The sequence below is a fragment of the Hemiscyllium ocellatum genome, chromosome 12 (assembly GCF_020745735.1).
Source record: "Hemiscyllium ocellatum isolate sHemOce1 chromosome 12, sHemOce1.pat.X.cur, whole genome shotgun sequence".
Taxonomy (NCBI): Eukaryota; Metazoa; Chordata; class Chondrichthyes; order Orectolobiformes; family Hemiscylliidae; genus Hemiscyllium; species Hemiscyllium ocellatum.
The window spans coordinates 17,309,774-17,327,230 of NC_083412.1; the positions used below are offsets into that span (position 1 = coordinate 17,309,774).

Below are 17,457 nucleotides of genomic sequence, written 5' to 3' on the forward strand. Positions count from 1 at the left end.
GAGAGGAGGACGGGGGGGAAGAGGAGGACGGGGGGGCAAGAGGAGGACGGGGGGGCAAGAGGAGGACGGGGGGGGAAGAGGAGGACGGGGGGGGAAGAGGAGGACGGGGGGGGAAGAGGAGGACGGGGGGGAAGAGGAGGACGGGGGAGAGAGAGAGAGGACGGGGGGGAGAGAGAGAGAGGACGGGGGGAGAGAGAGAGAGGGGACGGGGGAGAGAGAGCGAGGACGGGGTGGAGAGAGAGAGAGAGAGAGGGGACAGGGGGTAGAAAGGACAGGGGGGAAGAGGAGGACTGGGATGGGGAAGAGGAGGGGGATGTAGGGGGATCAGGAGGGGGTGTAGGGGGATGGAGTGGTGTAGGGGGCGGGAGTGGAGTAGGGGGTGCAGGGGAGGGGGTGTAGAGGGATGTAGGGGGAGAGAGTGGGGTAGGGAGAGGGGGTGGTGTATGGGGAAGGTGTGTTGGGGGAGGGGGTGGTGTAGAGGGGGCGGGGCTGTAGACAGTAGGTCCAGCCCCGCTGACCTGACCATCTGACCCACCCAATGGCGGGAGCAAGCGGTGGCTCGCCCGGCGCCCGCGTCATTTCCGGCGGACGGTTGACGGTTTATGGTTTGAACGCGCGCGCGAGAGAGAGACCAGCGGCGGGACCGTGACGAGTCCCTCACCCATCCCCCCACATCCCCACCCCAATGCTGGCCTCCCCGGCGGCGGCGGCGGGCGGCCGCAAACACCGGGTGTGCATGGTGTCGGACTTCTTCTACCCGAACATGGGCGGGGTGGAGAGCCACATCTACCAGCTGTCGCAGTGCCTGATCGAGCGGGGCCACAAGGTGATCGTGCTGAGCCACGCGTACGGCGCCCGCCGCGGGGTCCGCTACCTCAGCCACGGCCTCAAGGTCTACTACCTGCCGCTGCGGGTCATGTACAACCAGTCGACGGCCAGCACGCTCTTCCACAGCCTGCCGCTGGTGCGCTGGGTGCTGGTGCGCGAGCGCGTCGCGCTGGTGCACGCGCACAGCTCCTTCTCGGCGCTCGCGCACGACGCGCTCTTCCACGCGCGCGCGCTGGGCCTGCGCACCGTCTTCACGGACCACTCGCTGTTCGGCTTCGCTGACGTCAGCTCGGTGCTGACCAATAAGCTGCTGACCGTGTCGCTGTGCGACGCCAACCACGTGGTGTGCGTCTCCTACACCAGCAAGGAGAACACCGTGCTGCGGGCCGCGCTCAGCCCCGACGCCGTCTCCGTCATCCCGAACGCCGTCGACCCGACCGAGTTCACCCCGGAGCCCGGCCGACCGCAGCCCGGCGCCCTCACCGTGGTGGTGGTCAGCCGCCTGGTCTACAGGAAAGGTAACGGGGCCGCCTACCCCCCCTCCCCCCATTGCCCCTATGACCCCCGCTGCCCTTTTGACCCACTGCCCCTTTGACCCACCCCACCACCCCCCTACTGCCCCCATGACCCCCCGCTGCCCCTTTGACCCACCCCACCACCCCCCTGCTGCCCCTTTGACCCACCCCACCACCCCCTACTGCCCCTTTGACCCCCCTGCTGCCCCTTTGACCCACCCCACCACCCCCCTACTGCCCCTTTGACCCCCCCTGCTGCCCATTTGACCTTCTCCCCCCCCTGCTGCCCTTTGAACTCCCCCCTCCCTGCCCCTTTGACTGCCCCTTCCCCACTGCCACCCCTTTGACAAGGTAGCGAAGAAGGCGTTTGGTCTGCTTTCCTTTATCGGTCAGAGTATTGAGGTCATGCTGCGACTGTACAGGACATTGGTTAGGCCACTGTTGGAATATTGCATGCAATTCCTATCAGAAAGATGCTGTGAAACTTGAAAGGGTTCAGAAAAGATTTACAAGGACGTTGCCAGGGATGGAGGACTTGAGCTACAAGGAGAGTAGGCTAGGGTTATTTTACCTGGAGCATCGGAGGCTGAGGGGTGACCTTTAAAGAGGTTTATAAAATCATGACGGGTATGGATAGGGTAAATAGACAAGGTCTTTTCCCTGAGAGTGGGGTAGTCCAGAATTAGAGGTTTAGGGTGAGAGGAGAAAAATTTAAAAGGGACCTAAGGGGCAACATTTTCATGTAGAGGGTGACATGAGTATAGAATGAGCTGCTAGAGGTGGAGGCTAGTACAATTACAACATTTCAAATGATGTGAAGCAACCAGTGTTGGACTGGGGTATACGAAGTTAAAACTCAGACAAGGAGAAAGTGAGGACTCTAGATGCTGGAGATTAGAGCTGAAAACGCGAAACATTCCTGAAGAAGGGCTCATGCCCGAAATGTCGATTCTCCTGCTCCTTGGATGCTGCCTGACCTGCTGCGCTTTTCCAGTAACACATTTTCAGCTGTAAAGCTCAGGCAGGTCCAGGTTATAGTCCAACAAGTTGATTTGGAAGCACTAGCTTTCGGAGCGTTGCTCCTTCAGGTAGTTGTGAAGCAGGACCATGAAACACAGAATAATAGTGTCATGCAACTGAAATGATATATTAAACAACGCTCAATTAAGTCTTTAATGTCACACTACAGGTGACCCCACTACACAGTCTCTCGCGCGCGCGCGCGCGCGTGTGTGTGTGTGTGTATTTTTATATATATATATATATATATATAAAATATCGCTCCCCCGCCTTGCGCTCCCCCTCCTCTCTTCCCCTCCCCCCTCACAAACAGACACACTCTTACGTTCTCTTTTTTTTCTCTCTCTCTCTCTCTCTCTCTGTCCGTCTCTTCTCCTCCCACCCCCACCACCACCACTATATACATCTATGAGGTGAACTTCTATTTGCAGATACATGCTATTTTGCTCAAAGAATGTACAACCTGCAGGCAGCCATGTAATATTTTGTACATTCCGCCTTGGACATAGAACCAGTCTGACTCAAGATTGAGATATAGTCAGACTGTAATCTCACACATGTAATGCATTGTCTGATCTGAGGTGTCACATTTTGTTATAAAGCCAAAAATCTCTCAATGCCAGGTTATAGTACAACAGGTTTAATGGAAGCCCACTAGTTTTCGGGGCACCATTCCTTCATGATGTTGTGGAGAACACAATTGGAAGGCACAGAATTTATAGCAAAAGTTTACAGTGTGATGTAAAAGTTTACACTGTAAACGTTTGCTATAAATTCTGTGCCTTACAATTGTGCCCTCCACAACCACCTGTTGAAGGAGCGTCGCTCCGAAAGCTAGTGAGCTCCCAGTTAAACCTGTTGGGCTATAACCTGGTGTTGTGATTTTTAACATTGAAACGGCTTCTGGATGGGTATGTGAATAGGAAAGGTTAGAGGGGTATGAGCCAAGTGCTAGCAAATAGAGCTAGATTAGGTTAGGGTATCTAGTCAGCATGGGCGAGTTGGACCGAAGGGTCTGTTTCTCTGTGACTATATGTACGAGCCTCATGTTTTTGATTTCAAATTGTCTGACCTCATTCTCTTTTGCTTTCTTGGTCCATTCCCCTCTAATCATCTTCCAAGCACTTTTAACAACTTCATATACCATATGGTATGATCCATTTTGACCCTTGTTGCCTTTATTGATATTCATGAACAATCTTTTTCCATGTCCATTTAGAGAACTGCTTCATGGCTGTCATGTTCCCGTCAACTGATACACTCCAACCTTCTCTTTTGTCATGTTGCACAATTCGCCTGCGTTTCAACATGGTACGGGGACACTGCAAGATATCTGTTCATACTTAATGATAAGCAATGTTGTTTGGAGAATGCATTATTTGCTATTTCTGTTCTAACTCTGACTTTGTAGCAATATTTACCTTCTCACAAGATTTTCCTTGGTACTTAAATTATGCACCCGAGTGTCACGTTTGATTTCTTTTTGTGATCCTTCAGTGAGATTAGTCAGACATTAGGAGATACGACCAAAAGCTTGGTGAAATAAGTAGATTTTCTAGTCATTTAAAAGAGGGCGAGGCTGAGAAATTGGAGAGAGCATTCTCGATATTGGAATGAGATGTCTGTGAGGGTGGTGGAACTGGAGAACTGCAAAGGTAGGAGTGAGACCACAGCAGGGTTTGAAAATAAGTTCCTGAAATTTTTGATAATCCTTAAAGTTTGTGAATAACCTTTGGCTTATTCTTTAATATGACACACACTCAAATTCCATCTGTAAATGTCTCCGAGTCAACGCATGCTCTTTCATCTCGACCTGACTCTTCATATTTCTTGCAGCTTCTTACCTTGTAATCTTTAATTTCTCCATCACCCCTGGATTTTGCTATCATACATTGGCTCCTGGTCCCTGAATGCCAGAATTCTCTTCATGTAGGCATTGGAAATTATAATTGCACCCCCATTTGTGGCTGTACCTGGAGTTCACACTAAACTACTTCAAAGCAACTTCCTTAAGATGTACGTGTTTATCACTTGTCCTGTTAGCTAGAATTTACTGGTAAGAGTCCATAATGCCTGGCATTGTTAGTGAAGGAGAAATAGTTGTTGTTGAAGGATAAATACACTGAGTTTGGTGGTGGTAGGGTGACTGGGGAGGCTCAGGTACCATGTGAGGTTTTGGTGATGGGAGCTGAATTGTGAATTGGTTGTTTCAGGTAGAAGGAATGTCATTATTTGTGTATCACCCCTTGTGTCCTGATGAATTGTATTGAACTATTATTGGGTTCAACTATGTTTCTCATCAGCAGGAACAACACAGACTGAGCTGAATGGTTTGCTTCTGTGCTGTACTGTGGCCTTGATTCTGAAGGGTGAGGTTAAAAAAAAACCTCATGTTATGAGACATGCTTCAGGAATTTGAGTCATTGTCTCCCTTTAACTTGGTGCTATTTTGGAATGTCTGTACTCTTGTGAAGCACCTTGGGGTGTCTTAATGCAATAAAGTTGCTTTATAGGTCTAAGTTCTTACCATTCAATGGCTTCCCCCAATCCCACATGTTCTTGTTTTAGAGTTTCTAGTATATTAAAATTTATTTTTGTGAGTGTGTCAGTCATGTTAGAAAATTGTGAACAGGATTAGAATCTCTTTGTTCTAAACCTGTGCTGTGACTACAGCCTTGAAATAATCTTCAGGCACATTTTTGGTTTAGTTCACGCGATGTTTATTTTTAATTAATACTCATGTTTGTTACACATTTAGGAATTGATTTGCTTGCTGGCATTATTCCTGAATTGTGCGTGAAGTATCCCGATTTGCATTTTCTCATTGGTGGTGAGGGACCTAAACGAATTGTATTGGAAGAAGTGCGGGAAAAATACCAACTTCATGAGAGGTAATGGTAATTTCCCAAACTTATTTGTTAGAAACTGTAGCGATAGTGGTCATCTTCCTGTTCAGTTATTGTTTTAAATGACAATGGAATTCAGATATCTTTTTTATGAATACAGATTTTTCATAACTCTTTGCAAGTTTATATTTTCACTATAATGGAGGAGATAATATTGCAAAGTATTTGCCTGTTGATTACTTTTTTCAGATTTAACATCTGTAAATGCTTAGCTACTCATGGAATATATTTCTTAATTTTAATTCATTGATCATTCTGTATCAAAGCAGAATTTGTTAAAGATTAATTCTCTCCTATAAATCTGCATTGAATTTGTCTGAAAGCATTATGATTTTCTAAGTGCCCTGTTAATGACATGCCTAGTTATAGATTTCATCCTACTTATGTCAGGTTATTCTGCTATTTTCTCCCTCTGTCTGTAGAATGGTTGGTATAAAATTTTCTACCTTCCAATTCCCGGGACTGTTCTAGAACTTAGAGAAAAAAATGCAAGCTAAACTGATTCATCTGCAATTGCTAACAACCTTTAAAATCCTTAAAGGCCATTGTGTCCAGGAAATTTATCTTTTTCAGTAGTATTACTTCCTCCAGTACCATTTTCTTTCTTAGTACTGATATTCTTGTGTTCCTCATTTTCACTTCTCCATTAGGTCGAGAATATTTTTGTCTGTTTCTTTGCTCCCTTTATTCTTGAAAATGATTTTCATCCTTTTTCCTTGATGAAATATTGTCAGATTTATTTTGTAGTACAAAGCTTGTTTGAGTGCTATTTGATTATGTTGGTAATTAAGCATTATCAATTCTTTATTGATAGCCTGTCTGTATTCCCTGTTATTAAATGAAAAAGTTCCTTTAAAAGGAAATGTTTGATAACAAATTAGCACTGGTTGGTTTTTTAACATGAAAAATTTAATTTTTTTTAAAAAAATCCATGAGAGGAAAAAAAAGCTTACAGTCATAGTCACACGGCAGGGGAGAGCACACTTTTGGTCCAACTCACCCCTGCTGATCAAGCTTCCGAAGCTAAATTAGTCCCATTTGCCTGCGTTTGGCCCATATCCCTCTAAACCATTCCTATTCATGTACCAATCCAAATGTCTTTGGCATATAACTGTACCGCATGTCCAATAAATCTTAGTCTGCTGGGGAGCCTAAAAGTTAGTGAACACCAAATTGCTCAATATTTATCATAATCACTAGCAATATTTCTCATCAGTTTATAGGTAAAAATATAGGTCATAGCATCAAAGAAATGTACAGCATGGAAACAGACCCTTCAGTCCAACTTGTCCATGCTGACCAGATATCCTAAATAAATCTAGTCCCATTTTCCAGCATATAGCCTGTATGCATCTCAACCCTTCCTATTCATATACCCATCCAGATACCTTTTTAAATGTAATTGTACCAGCCTCCACTTCCTCTGGCAGCCCATTCCATACATGCACCACCCTCTGTGTGTAAAAGATTGCTCCCTAGATCTGTTTTAAGCCTTTGCCCTTTCACCCTAAATTTAGACCCTCTAGTTCTGGAATCCCCCACCCCAGGGAAAAGACTGTCTATTTCCCCTATCCATGCCCCTCATGATTTTATAAACCTCTGTAAGGTCACCCTTCAGCCTCTGACACTCCAGGGAAAACAGCCCCAGCCTATTCAGCTTCTCCCTATTGCTCAAATATTCGAAACCTGGCAACATTTTTGTAAATCTTTTCTGAATCTTTTCAAGTTTCACGACATCTTTCCTGTAGCAGAGAGACCAGAATTGCACGCAGTATTCCAGAAGTGGCCTAACCAATGTCCTGTATTTTTGCCTTGGCTATTTTGTATGATGCTGCTTGTATTTTGACCAAACTTTATCTGTTACAGGGTACGTCTTTTAGGTGCCCTTGAGCATAAAGATGTGAGAAATGTTTTGGTGCAAGGTCACATTTTCCTCAACACTTCTCTGACTGAGGCCTTTTGTATGGCAATAGTTGAGGGAGCAAGTTGTGGTCTCCAGGTAAAACTGTTACAAGATGTTTTGTTCTATTTATAAATGCTCTCTAAATCAGCTATTTGTGTCTGGTATAGTGGTAAACCAATGCCTACTACGTTTTTGAGTTTGAAGATATTTGTTAATGAGTATGGTAGGTTTATTCTGTAAGCTCAACTATCATTGAACTTTGAATACTTTAAATAAAATTATTTATTTGTAACCAAGAACATAAGTTCTCATTCTCTTATGTCATTCCTGCAGCCTTTAGAACAGGTATAAATCGTAGAGTTACAAAGTACAGGATGCCATTCAGCCCATCGGGTCTGTGTGGCTCTTTCTGCGTACAATCTAGTTAGTCCCTGCTTGATTAGTCCATTGGACTGCTCTTCCAGCTTCAGCACCTGTCCCCAGATGTTAGTGAAAGAAGCCTGGGCTGGACTTGTCTGTGATCAGTCACAGTACAGTTGAGAGTATAATCCATGAACAGAGTTCCATTAGTTGCCAGGGTCTTGTCTCTATGTGGCCCACTGCATTCTCTCGTGAAGGTTTTTATTCATTATATGTCGTGCATTTACAAGCTGAGTTCTCAATAATCTAGCTTCAAGTGTTGTTCACTTCTTTTGTGAAAGGTTGTCAGTACCAGAGTTGGAGGAGTGCCAGAGGTTCTACCTGAAGACCTTATCATTTTGTGTGAGCCCACTGTTAAGTCTCTGTGCGAAGGATTGGAAGCAGCCATTATTAAGTACTACCAAGGGGTCGTGCCACCAGCTGAAGCAATCCACAACAGAGTGAAGAATTTGTACACATGGAGAAATGTGGCTGAACGCACTGAAAAGGTATAGATTCATTTTCTAGGTCACTTATTTTTAAAGGGCTTTGTGCATGACTATGAAGGTGTGCATTGGTTATTGGAAATAGTTTTATCGCGATACACTGATCAGTTGCAGAATGCTATAAACAGCATTTATTCGTTTAAAAGTTAACTCATAAAACTTGTGTGAATCTTGGTGGAAAAACATGTTGCTGAAGTGATTCCTTTTGCACTCAGGGCAAATGCAAGAATGCCAAATTTTAAACAACTACAGTAATTTATGCAGTAGGAGAAATGGGTGCTGATGGGTTCACATGTCAACTTTAATTGGCTAAGTCTTTGCTGTAGCAAAAAGAATGAGAAACTGTGGGCTCCCAATGCTTGCTGGTAATTCAAATAAGTATGCCAGTCTTGAAAATTCCTTTATTTGCAGGCTTCTGCTTATATGTCCCTTCTCACAAGTGTAAATGACCACAATATGAGCTTAAACTGGTTATGTTAAGTTAGCTGTTATAGCTATTAATGCACAGGATTGTTCAGCCATTGATACTCATTTGCAGAATCACATCTTAGAGAGGTTTTATTTTGGGCTTTGTCAGCCGGAGTTGGTTGAGTAGAGTCTGCCCTGTACCTGTCATGAACACATGGGGAAATATGCTGTTTGATTCCTCATGTTGTAGAGGACTTTAAATTGCACCAGTAGATTTTGCAATTTATTAATGAGTTCAAGTACATTTTTCCACATGGTTCAAATCTGAAATGAAATTGATCCCAAGACACCCTAAACTACACGCAACAGAAAAAATGCAACATTTTCACTAATTGCAAATCTTAAAAAGTGTTAATTATCTCTCAGTAATTTAAGATGATATTGAGCACATTGTAGATCACTTGACTGGTACAGTACCATGTTTCAGTATTAGTTTGTTTTTGATTGACTCTTTTGGAAATTAATGGTACCAATGGACTTTGTTATTTTCTCTAATTTCTTGGTGTTAATGCAGTCTTGAGCTTGTCATCCTAGTTTCATGCTTCTGCCAATGCAGTTCCAAATCAACCTTGAAAGCTTATCACATTAAGTCGAAGTCCCCAAAGTGCTGCAAAGTTTTATCTTATTTGACTGCATGGGAAACCGTACAGAGTACAAAGGTAATAGGTTCAGTTCCGCTCGTATTTCTTCTTGTGTGAGAACTAACTGTTTCAGGCACAGAAATGTTTCAGGGTGCCTCAGCAGAGTAGTAATAGCATAATTTCAGGAGGTCAGGAAAAGAAGCCTGAAAAGATTTAATGAAGGTGAAGTAGAAGGATTTAGGAAGAATTTCTAGAAACCACGGCCTAGAGATCTGAGCACTTCACTATCCGTGATGGTAATGGAATGAGGGAGGAATTGGACAGGAGGCCAAAATAGCCTCAGTGGATGTGTGTGTGTGTGAGAATGTGTTTATGTATCATATGTATGTTTTTTAACATCTTCAGTTATTTTTCTTTTGCTCATTGTGTATAATAGTACATTGCTTCCTATTTTTCTGATAATGTTTTAGTTTACAAGTTGCTGTTGTGGATTTTACCTCATAGGTGACAAATAAGACCAAAATACCACAAACCATTATAGTGGGATGGCAGCTGGTGTTGCATCTGATGACTGAGATTTATTCTAATTTCTGTCTGACCTCCTTATGTTGTGCATTATTATTTGCATTTCTCTTTTGCTAGAAGCAGAAAATGTTTCCTTTCACTATTTGCTTGCAAGCATCCCAATTTGGTGATATAAAATAGCTTCACTTAACCTGAAACACATTTTGGTAGTGCCATCTCAATACTCATCTGCATTTCATCAAAACATTAACTCCCATCTTGTGCATCTGGAAGTGCTACGTTGCTTCCATTTCCTATATTTTTCAATCTTTTTTTCATTTTATTTCATTGGTTTTCCACTTATTGAGAAACCTCTTTAGACCTCTTCAGGTTGATCCAAAACACACTGGTACTTGGACAGTTGCCATGGATTTGCGTTGTCCGAAAGCATCAGCTGCCACTTCTGATAGCAGGATAACTATCGAACAAAGGTCAATAATCTTTCTAACAGCTATACATACCTCTCAAGACACTGGCATCATGTACTACATTTTCTTGCCCAGAGCTATCTTCAAGTATTACAGTAAAACCAGTTTGCAGAAAAGAATATAATGGGAGTCAAAACTAATACGAGAGTGAGCCAGTCATTTTGACAAAATAATTTCTTCTTGAAATTGTACTTTCCAGTATTCACATTTCAATCTTCCATCTGTCATTCTAATTTCATTGTCTGGACCCCCATCACATTCTCCCTGCAACTCTGTCATTTATTTGGCTGTGTTGGTGGAAGTTCAGTATTGCATTGTGAAATCTGATTTCCCTCTCGGTTTCAACCTGCTCAACTGGGGGCTTGAGATACTACCTACACATAAACACAAACCCTTCATTCACTTGTCAAATACAACTCTAGCTGAAGCATTCAGGTTTTCTCTGTTTCTGCCCCAGAAAATCTGTTGTCTCTGTTCCTGACTGTTGACCGTCTGGAATTTGCTTTGAACTTTAAAGGAAGCTAAAGATTGTAGTGAAGTCTTCCAGTGTTTCAGTGGTGCCCATATAATTGCTTTGAATGTAGTTCTTGTTCTGATGATCTTTGTGATTAAGATACATGGGAATGCCATCACCATCCTGATTTGGGAATATATTATGGTTCCTTCACTGTTGGATCAAAGTTCCCCTTCTAATGGCATTGGGGATCTGTCTCCAGCACAGGGACTGCAGCAGTTGAAGGCAGCTTACCGCCACCACCACCTTGTGTAAACAGGTATGGGAAATACAGACTGGCAGAGCCAGAGTGCCCACATCCAATGAGTGAATAAAAGATGTGTTGGATCTCCAAAGCCCCATAAGTGAATCCATTTAGGTTGGATTTGCAAGTCACTCTTCTTTCTGATAGTTGTGGACATCTTTTGAGCACCTTTCTGGCAATAACCTTTTTAAAAAGTAATCCAAGATTTCAATTCAGTTATGAAAAGCTTTGTCCAGTAAAATTTTGTTAGTAATCTTCTACTGTAAGTGTGAATACAACCATTGTGCAAAACAAAATTCACCAGTCTGCTTACACTTTTAAGGTTACTTTCAACTAGAAATACTGACAAATACTACCTTTTTATTTCTGCATTATAAGAAATAGAAGTGGGACTCAGCCATTGAGCTTGTTACATAATTCAACAAGATCATGACTTAACTCTTATGTTAACTCTCCTGACTCCTATATCCCTTGATTCCCTCAGAGGATACAGCCTATCTCTTTACCTTGTCAAGTTCTCAGAGTTTTGTCATGAGCTCATGTCCTGTTCTTCTAGACCTCAAAAGATGTAAGTCCATTCTCCTCAGTTGCTTTTTATAGGGCAATCCCCTCATCTCGGGAATACGTCTAGTGAGCCATTTCTGCACCCTTTCTCAGGCGAGTAGGAGTAGACAGCCTTCAGTAAGGGGATCACAGTTATACACCATACTCCAGATGTGCCTTCGCAGTTGTTTACTGATCCCTGCATCTCCCTTTTTGATATCCTGGTAATTGTCCTGAATCCAGTATCCATGCATAACTAGCTCTAACCCTGCTTCGTCTGATTTTTGTTTTAGGTTTATGACCGTGTGGCCAAAGAAAGGATACTGTCGATGAACGAGCGACTGTACAGATTGATGACCCACTGTGGTCCTGTGGCTGGTTGCATTTTTGCTTTAGTTGCTGTTTTGGACTTTCTTTTCTTGTTGCTTTTGAAATATATAGTTCCGGATGCTATGATTGACATTGCTGTAGATGCCACAGGTGTAAATGGAGCTTGGAAGCAACAAGAGCGACATTCAACTGTTGAGAAGATTAGAAAAACTCCACCTTTCTCTGAAAGGAGTGACTGCAATATACAAACCTGATGCTTTGATTTATAGCTGCTTTTGGACTCATGATTTAAATCCTTTGGGATTATCAAGGTTTTCTGTTTTGAATGACCGGGTGACTTCATCTGATCATTTTGCTACCTTCTTGAGTAGCCACTATGAACTTCAACTGCATAAAAAAAGGGATTAATATGCATAAAATCGTAATTATAACAGTTAAACAGGTATGTTCATGATGTTGGAATCATAATTTCTGCTTCCCCAACAGCTTAAACTTTGGTCAGTTGAGTTGCTTTTTCTTAAAGATTCAAACTAGGTAATAAATCTAATTATAAATGGTGGTGAACAATCGAACAGAATTAGAGAAGGAGGGCTACATGAAAGGCTCAATTTTCAGTGATAAGAGTGGACAGTCAGTGGGCAATTGAGGGGCAGATATTTGCTGGGGGATATAAAAATAATCAGTTATTAGGGAATTTGGACTACATATTAATTGGGGTAATCATAGTGTAAAGGGTTTAGAGGGGATAGATTTCTTGAAAGGTATACAGAAAAGTCTTTTGTATCAGCATGTAGATGATCCTGTAAGGGATGGAGGAATGCTGGATTTAATTTTGGGGGATGATGCTGCATAGTGATAGTGACCACAGCACCATTTATAATGAGATCTATTATCTTGTTTGAATCTTTTCATAAATTTGTTATGGAAAATGTAAAAGGATGGTCTGCAAAAAAGGGGCTTTGGTTTGGGGAGAGGGCAGATTTTATCAAAGTAAGGCAGGATCTTACCAAAATAGATAGGGAGCTTGAGATTATAACTACAGTAGAACAGTGGGAGGCATCCAACACGGTATTGAGAGCATATAGGCATGGTCCCTTCAGGGTAAAATGTAGGAGCAGCATATCCAGAGAGCCCTGCATGTTTCAGAATATTCAGGACTAAAGAAAAGGAAGTGAGGCATAACAGGTACTGAGGGAGCAAACAAACATGCCATAGGGACAGAAGTAGGCCATTCAGATCCTGAAGTCTGCTGCACCATTCAATAAGTTCATGGCTGATCTGACATTCCACATGTCCACCATGAGGGGAAGCATTCTCTCAATTTACGTCAAGTCCCTTAAGAATTGTATATATTTCAATGTGATCACTGCTCATTCTTCTAAATTCCAACGAGTAGAGCTCCAACCTGTTTATCTTGCTCGTAAAATAATCCCTCCATTCTGGTTTTCACCCTAATGAACCTTAATATCTTTCCTTAAATAAGGGGAGCAAAACTGCTGTCAGCACACCACACGTGGCCTCATCTGCACCTTGTACATTTGCAGTAAGACTTCCCTGCTCTTATACTCTCAATTCTTTTTGAAATGGGAGCCAACATTCCATTAACCTTCCTAACTGTCTGCTAAAGCTATGTGCTAGCTTTGTTTCTACAGAAGTACCCCAAGTCCCTCTTGTCTTGCAGCGTGTTGCTGTTTTTCTCAATTTAAATAAATTTTGTTCTCTTCCACAAATGAACAATTTCATATTTTCCTACATTGCTAAGTTTTGCTCACTTAATCTTTATCGTCTCCTTACAGACTGTGTCCCTTTCACAACTTGCCTTTCTACCTATTTTTGTGTTGTCTGCAAATTTTAATGCAGTACATTAGCTTCCTTCCCTCAAGTCATTAATATGTATTGGAATCATTAACTCATATTGCCCTGTAGGAGTTTAGAAAGTGCAGGGAGGGATCTTAAAGCAGTTAGGAGAGCAAAAATCACTGCGGGCAAGATTAAGGAGAATCCCAAGCTATTCTACAAGTCTATCAAGGGGAAGAGAATAACCTGGGAAAGAGTAGAGCCTGTTAGGGACAATGGACAAGTCTGCTTGGAGCACAAGAATTTTGGTGAAGTATTAAATGAGTACTTTGTTTTTACTTAGCAGGTGGAGAATGTAGGTACAGAATTTAATATGACAAAAGTTTCTTGAGCAGTTTGATATAGGAAGTAAGGTGGTATTGGAGGCTTTTGCGGGTTTAAAAGTGGACAGATCCCCGGACAGGAAGAGTTGTATCCCAGGCTGCTGTGGGAGATGAGGGAGGGGATGTCGAGCCCTGACCTAAACTGTTAATTCCCCAGTGGCCACAGTGGAGGTACCAGACTACTGGAGGACACCTAATGAGATTCCTTTTCAAGAAGGGTGGTAGAGAGAGACATAGTGCAGATCAATGAAAACAATTCTGGTTGAATTTTTCGTGGAGGTGATTAAGGTTGTGGGTTGTGCTGTTGACGTAGTTCATATGGATTTCAGTAAGGCCTAGAACATGTGGGAGACAGCGAAAATCAAAAACTTGTGGGTTCCAGGCTAATGTGACAAATACAGTATTTAATACATAAAGGGGCATGGGGGGCAGGCTGGATAGAAAGCAGCTGTTCTTCTTTCTTAAAAAAAATTAATAACATTTAGAGGGGGTTTAAGAAAAAGTATTTTCATCCAGAAGGTGGTAAGAGTCTGGAATGCGCTGCCTGGCAGGGTAGTTGAGACAGGTAACCTCAAACTTTTAAAAAGTACTTTGAACATTTTGAGGTATAACACTCAAAGCTAGGAGTCTCTTCAGTACTATATGATTCTGTAAATCCAATCCAGTCCATTATGCTCAGATATCAGTAAATTTGATCTAGTGTCCTCAATCACCTTATTGTACAGCTCTAATTCAAAGAATCCTTAGTGTGGAAACAGGCCATTTGGCCCAGCAAGTCCACACTGACCCTCTGAAATGTATCCAGACCCATTCCCCTACCCTATTATTTTACATTTCCCCTGACTTAATATGTCTAACCTACACATCCCTGAAAACTATGGACAATTTATCAAGGCCAGTTCTCCTGACCTGCACATCTTTGGACTGTGGAAGGAAACCGGAGCACCTGAAGGAAACCCACGCAGATGCAGGCAGAATGTGCAAACTTCACAGTCACCTAAGGCTGAAATCAAACAGAGGTCCCTAACACTGTGAAGCAGCAGTGCTAACCATTGAGTCACCGTGCCACCCTTAATTTATCTCTAACCTGCTTGCTGTGCTCAGTTTTTCCAGATCTCAACATTATTGGCTCACGTAGTGGGCAAAAGAACTAACTAGAGTTGAGGTGAGAGAGATATTGCCCTTGACGTCAAGGTAGTTTCTCAGTGTATCACCTCAAGAAGCTCCAGTGAAACTGATGATGAGAATAGTGGGGGAGGTGGAGGTGACGTTTTCCCACTGGTTGGAATCATACCTAGCACAATTGAAGGTAATTGTGTTTGTGAGAAGTCAATCATCTCGGTCCTGGGACATGACTGCAGGAGTTCATCAAGGTAATGTCTGAAGTCTAATCCTGTTCAGCTGTTTTAGCAAATGACCTGTTCTGTCATTGGAGAACATGAGGACTCCGGATGCTAGAGAGTCAGAGTTCGTGGTTTGTGGTGCTGGGAAAAGCACAGCAGGTCAGGCAGCACCCGAGAAGCAAGACATTTGATGTTTCGGGCATAACCCTTCTTCAGGTTTGTCATAAGACCAAATTCTGGATGTTTATGCCGTGTTCCATTTGCAATTGCAACTTTTAAACAAAAAGTTTAGTTCTTTCACCAGATGTCGGGTGCTGGCAGGTGGGACTAGATTGGGTTGGGATATCTGGTCGGCATGGACGGGTTGGATCGAAGGGTTTGTTTCCATGCTGTACATCTCTGTGACTGTGAGTGTTGTTGGCTCGACCAATATTTATTGCCCGTTTCAATTGCTTTTAGGAAGGTGGTGGTGAACTACCTTGAACTGTTGTAGTCCGTTGGGCAGAGGAACACCATTATGCTATTAGGAAACGAATTCCAGGACATTGACTCAACAGCAGTAAAGAAAAGATGGTATTTCCAAGTTACAATGGTGTGTGGAGTGGAGGGGTTGTCATATGGGTGGTTGTGTTCCAATTGATTGGTTACCTTTGTCCTTCTACGTGATAGAAAATGCTGTCAGAGAGTTGGCATATCTTTCAGATGGTGGACATTGCACAATGCATAGCAACAGCAATCAAGTGGCCTGCTTTGTCCTTGATGGTGTCAAGCTTCTTGAGTGATTTTGGAGCTGCAGTTTTCCAGGCAAATAGCATAACCCATCACAGTCCTGACTTTGCCTGGTTGATGGTGGTCAGGCTTTGACGTACCAGAAGCAATATGAAACAAAAGTCCACACCTGCACAAGACCTTTAAGGCTTAAGGCTTAAATCTGCCCTCTCCCCAAACCAAAGCCCCTTTTTTGCAGACCATCCTTTTACATTTTCCATAACAAATTTAAGAAAAGATTCAAACAAGATAATAGATTTCATTTATAAATGGTGCTGTGGTCACTATCACTAAAAAGCTTTAAGGCTTTGGTTGATAAATGCTAAGTAACATGATGACAATGGCCATCCTTTCTTCAGTGTTGCTGGGTCAAAGTAATGGAACTCTCTTATTGGAATTATGCATCTGTCTAAACCAGGTAGACTGCAGTTGTTCACAAAGGTAGTTCACTGCTACTTTCTCAGTGGCAAGTAGGATGGGCAATAAATGGTGGCCTAGCCAGTGATTCCCAGAACCCTTTTTTTTGTAGATTGAATTGAAATGTTGCCATGATGACTTAAAGTATCAAAAGTTACCTCCTTCTATCTGACAAATGGTGTTACCTGGGTAAGATCTTTCCTTTGTGTTTATTAAATGTTTTGTTTACCCCATCATGCCAGGAGCAGTAGCAACATGGATGTAAAATTGGCAGACCAGCAGGAAACTGGGTAATCATCAATGGAAATGTTTCAGGCAGGGAATATGAGTGAGTTTCCTAGGTGTCAGTGTTGAGACCCTTGATTTTCCTTATACATATTACTGATCTGGGCTTTATTGGGCACAGTTTCAGTGTCTGAGCTGGCAACCCAGAAGAATTGCAAACTCTGATAGTGTCAAACTACAAAAGGACATGGAGGTTATGGAGTTAGCAAAGGTACTTCACTGTGCAGAAGTGATATATTTTGGCAAGTAGGATGTTGGCTGAAAATGTGTTGCTGGTTAACGCGCAGCAGGTCAGGCAGCATCCAAGGAACAGGAGATTCAACGTTTCAGGCATAAGCCCTTCATCAGGATGAAGGGCTTATGCCCGAAACATCGAATTTCCTGTTCCTTGGATGCTGCCTGACCTGCTGTGCGTTAACCAGCAACACGTTTTCAGCTCTGATCTCCGGCACCTGCAGACCTCACTTTTTACTCTAAGTAGGATGTGGACAAGGCAAAACAATATAAAAGATTCAACTCTGAAGGTGGCACAAGAGCAGAGGGATCTGTGATTATTCTTGAAGTTAAAAATCATACCACACCAGGTTATAGTCCAATAGGTTTATTTGGAAGCACTAGCTTTCAGAGCGCTTCTCCTTCATCTGGTGGCAACCACTTGATGAAGGAGCAGTGCTCTGAAAGTTAGTGCTTCCAAACAAACCTGTTGGACTATAAC

General features: G+C 42.8%; 1 protein-coding gene across 1 annotated transcript; it reads left to right on the forward strand.

Moving 5' to 3' along the window:
• The first annotated feature begins 595 nt into the window (after positions 1–595).
• On the forward strand, positions 596–17,034 carry piga (phosphatidylinositol glycan anchor biosynthesis, class A). Its single transcript, XM_060833343.1, has 5 exons — positions 596–1,346; positions 5,122–5,254; positions 7,136–7,268; positions 7,874–8,080; positions 11,713–17,034. Exons 1-5 carry the CDS (start codon positions 686–688, stop codon positions 12,001–12,003), a joined length of 1,425 nt encoding a protein of 474 aa, XP_060689326.1. The 5' UTR covers positions 596–685; the 3' UTR covers positions 12,004–17,034.
• The last annotated feature ends 423 nt before the right edge of the window (positions 17,035–17,457 follow it).

Bases quoted from the DNA above. Each gene is read 5' to 3' on its own strand.
- piga (XM_060833343.1), top strand. From the start codon at position 686: ATGCTGGCCTCCCCGGCGGCGGCGGCGGGCGGCCGCAAACACCGGGTG. The intron at 1,347-5,121 runs GTAACGGGGCCG...TTACACATTTAG, and splicing joins CCGCCTGGTCTACAGGAAAG to GAATTGATTTGCTTGCTGGC. The intron at 5,255-7,135 runs GTAATGGTAATT...TATCTGTTACAG, and splicing joins AAATACCAACTTCATGAGAG to GGTACGTCTTTTAGGTGCCC.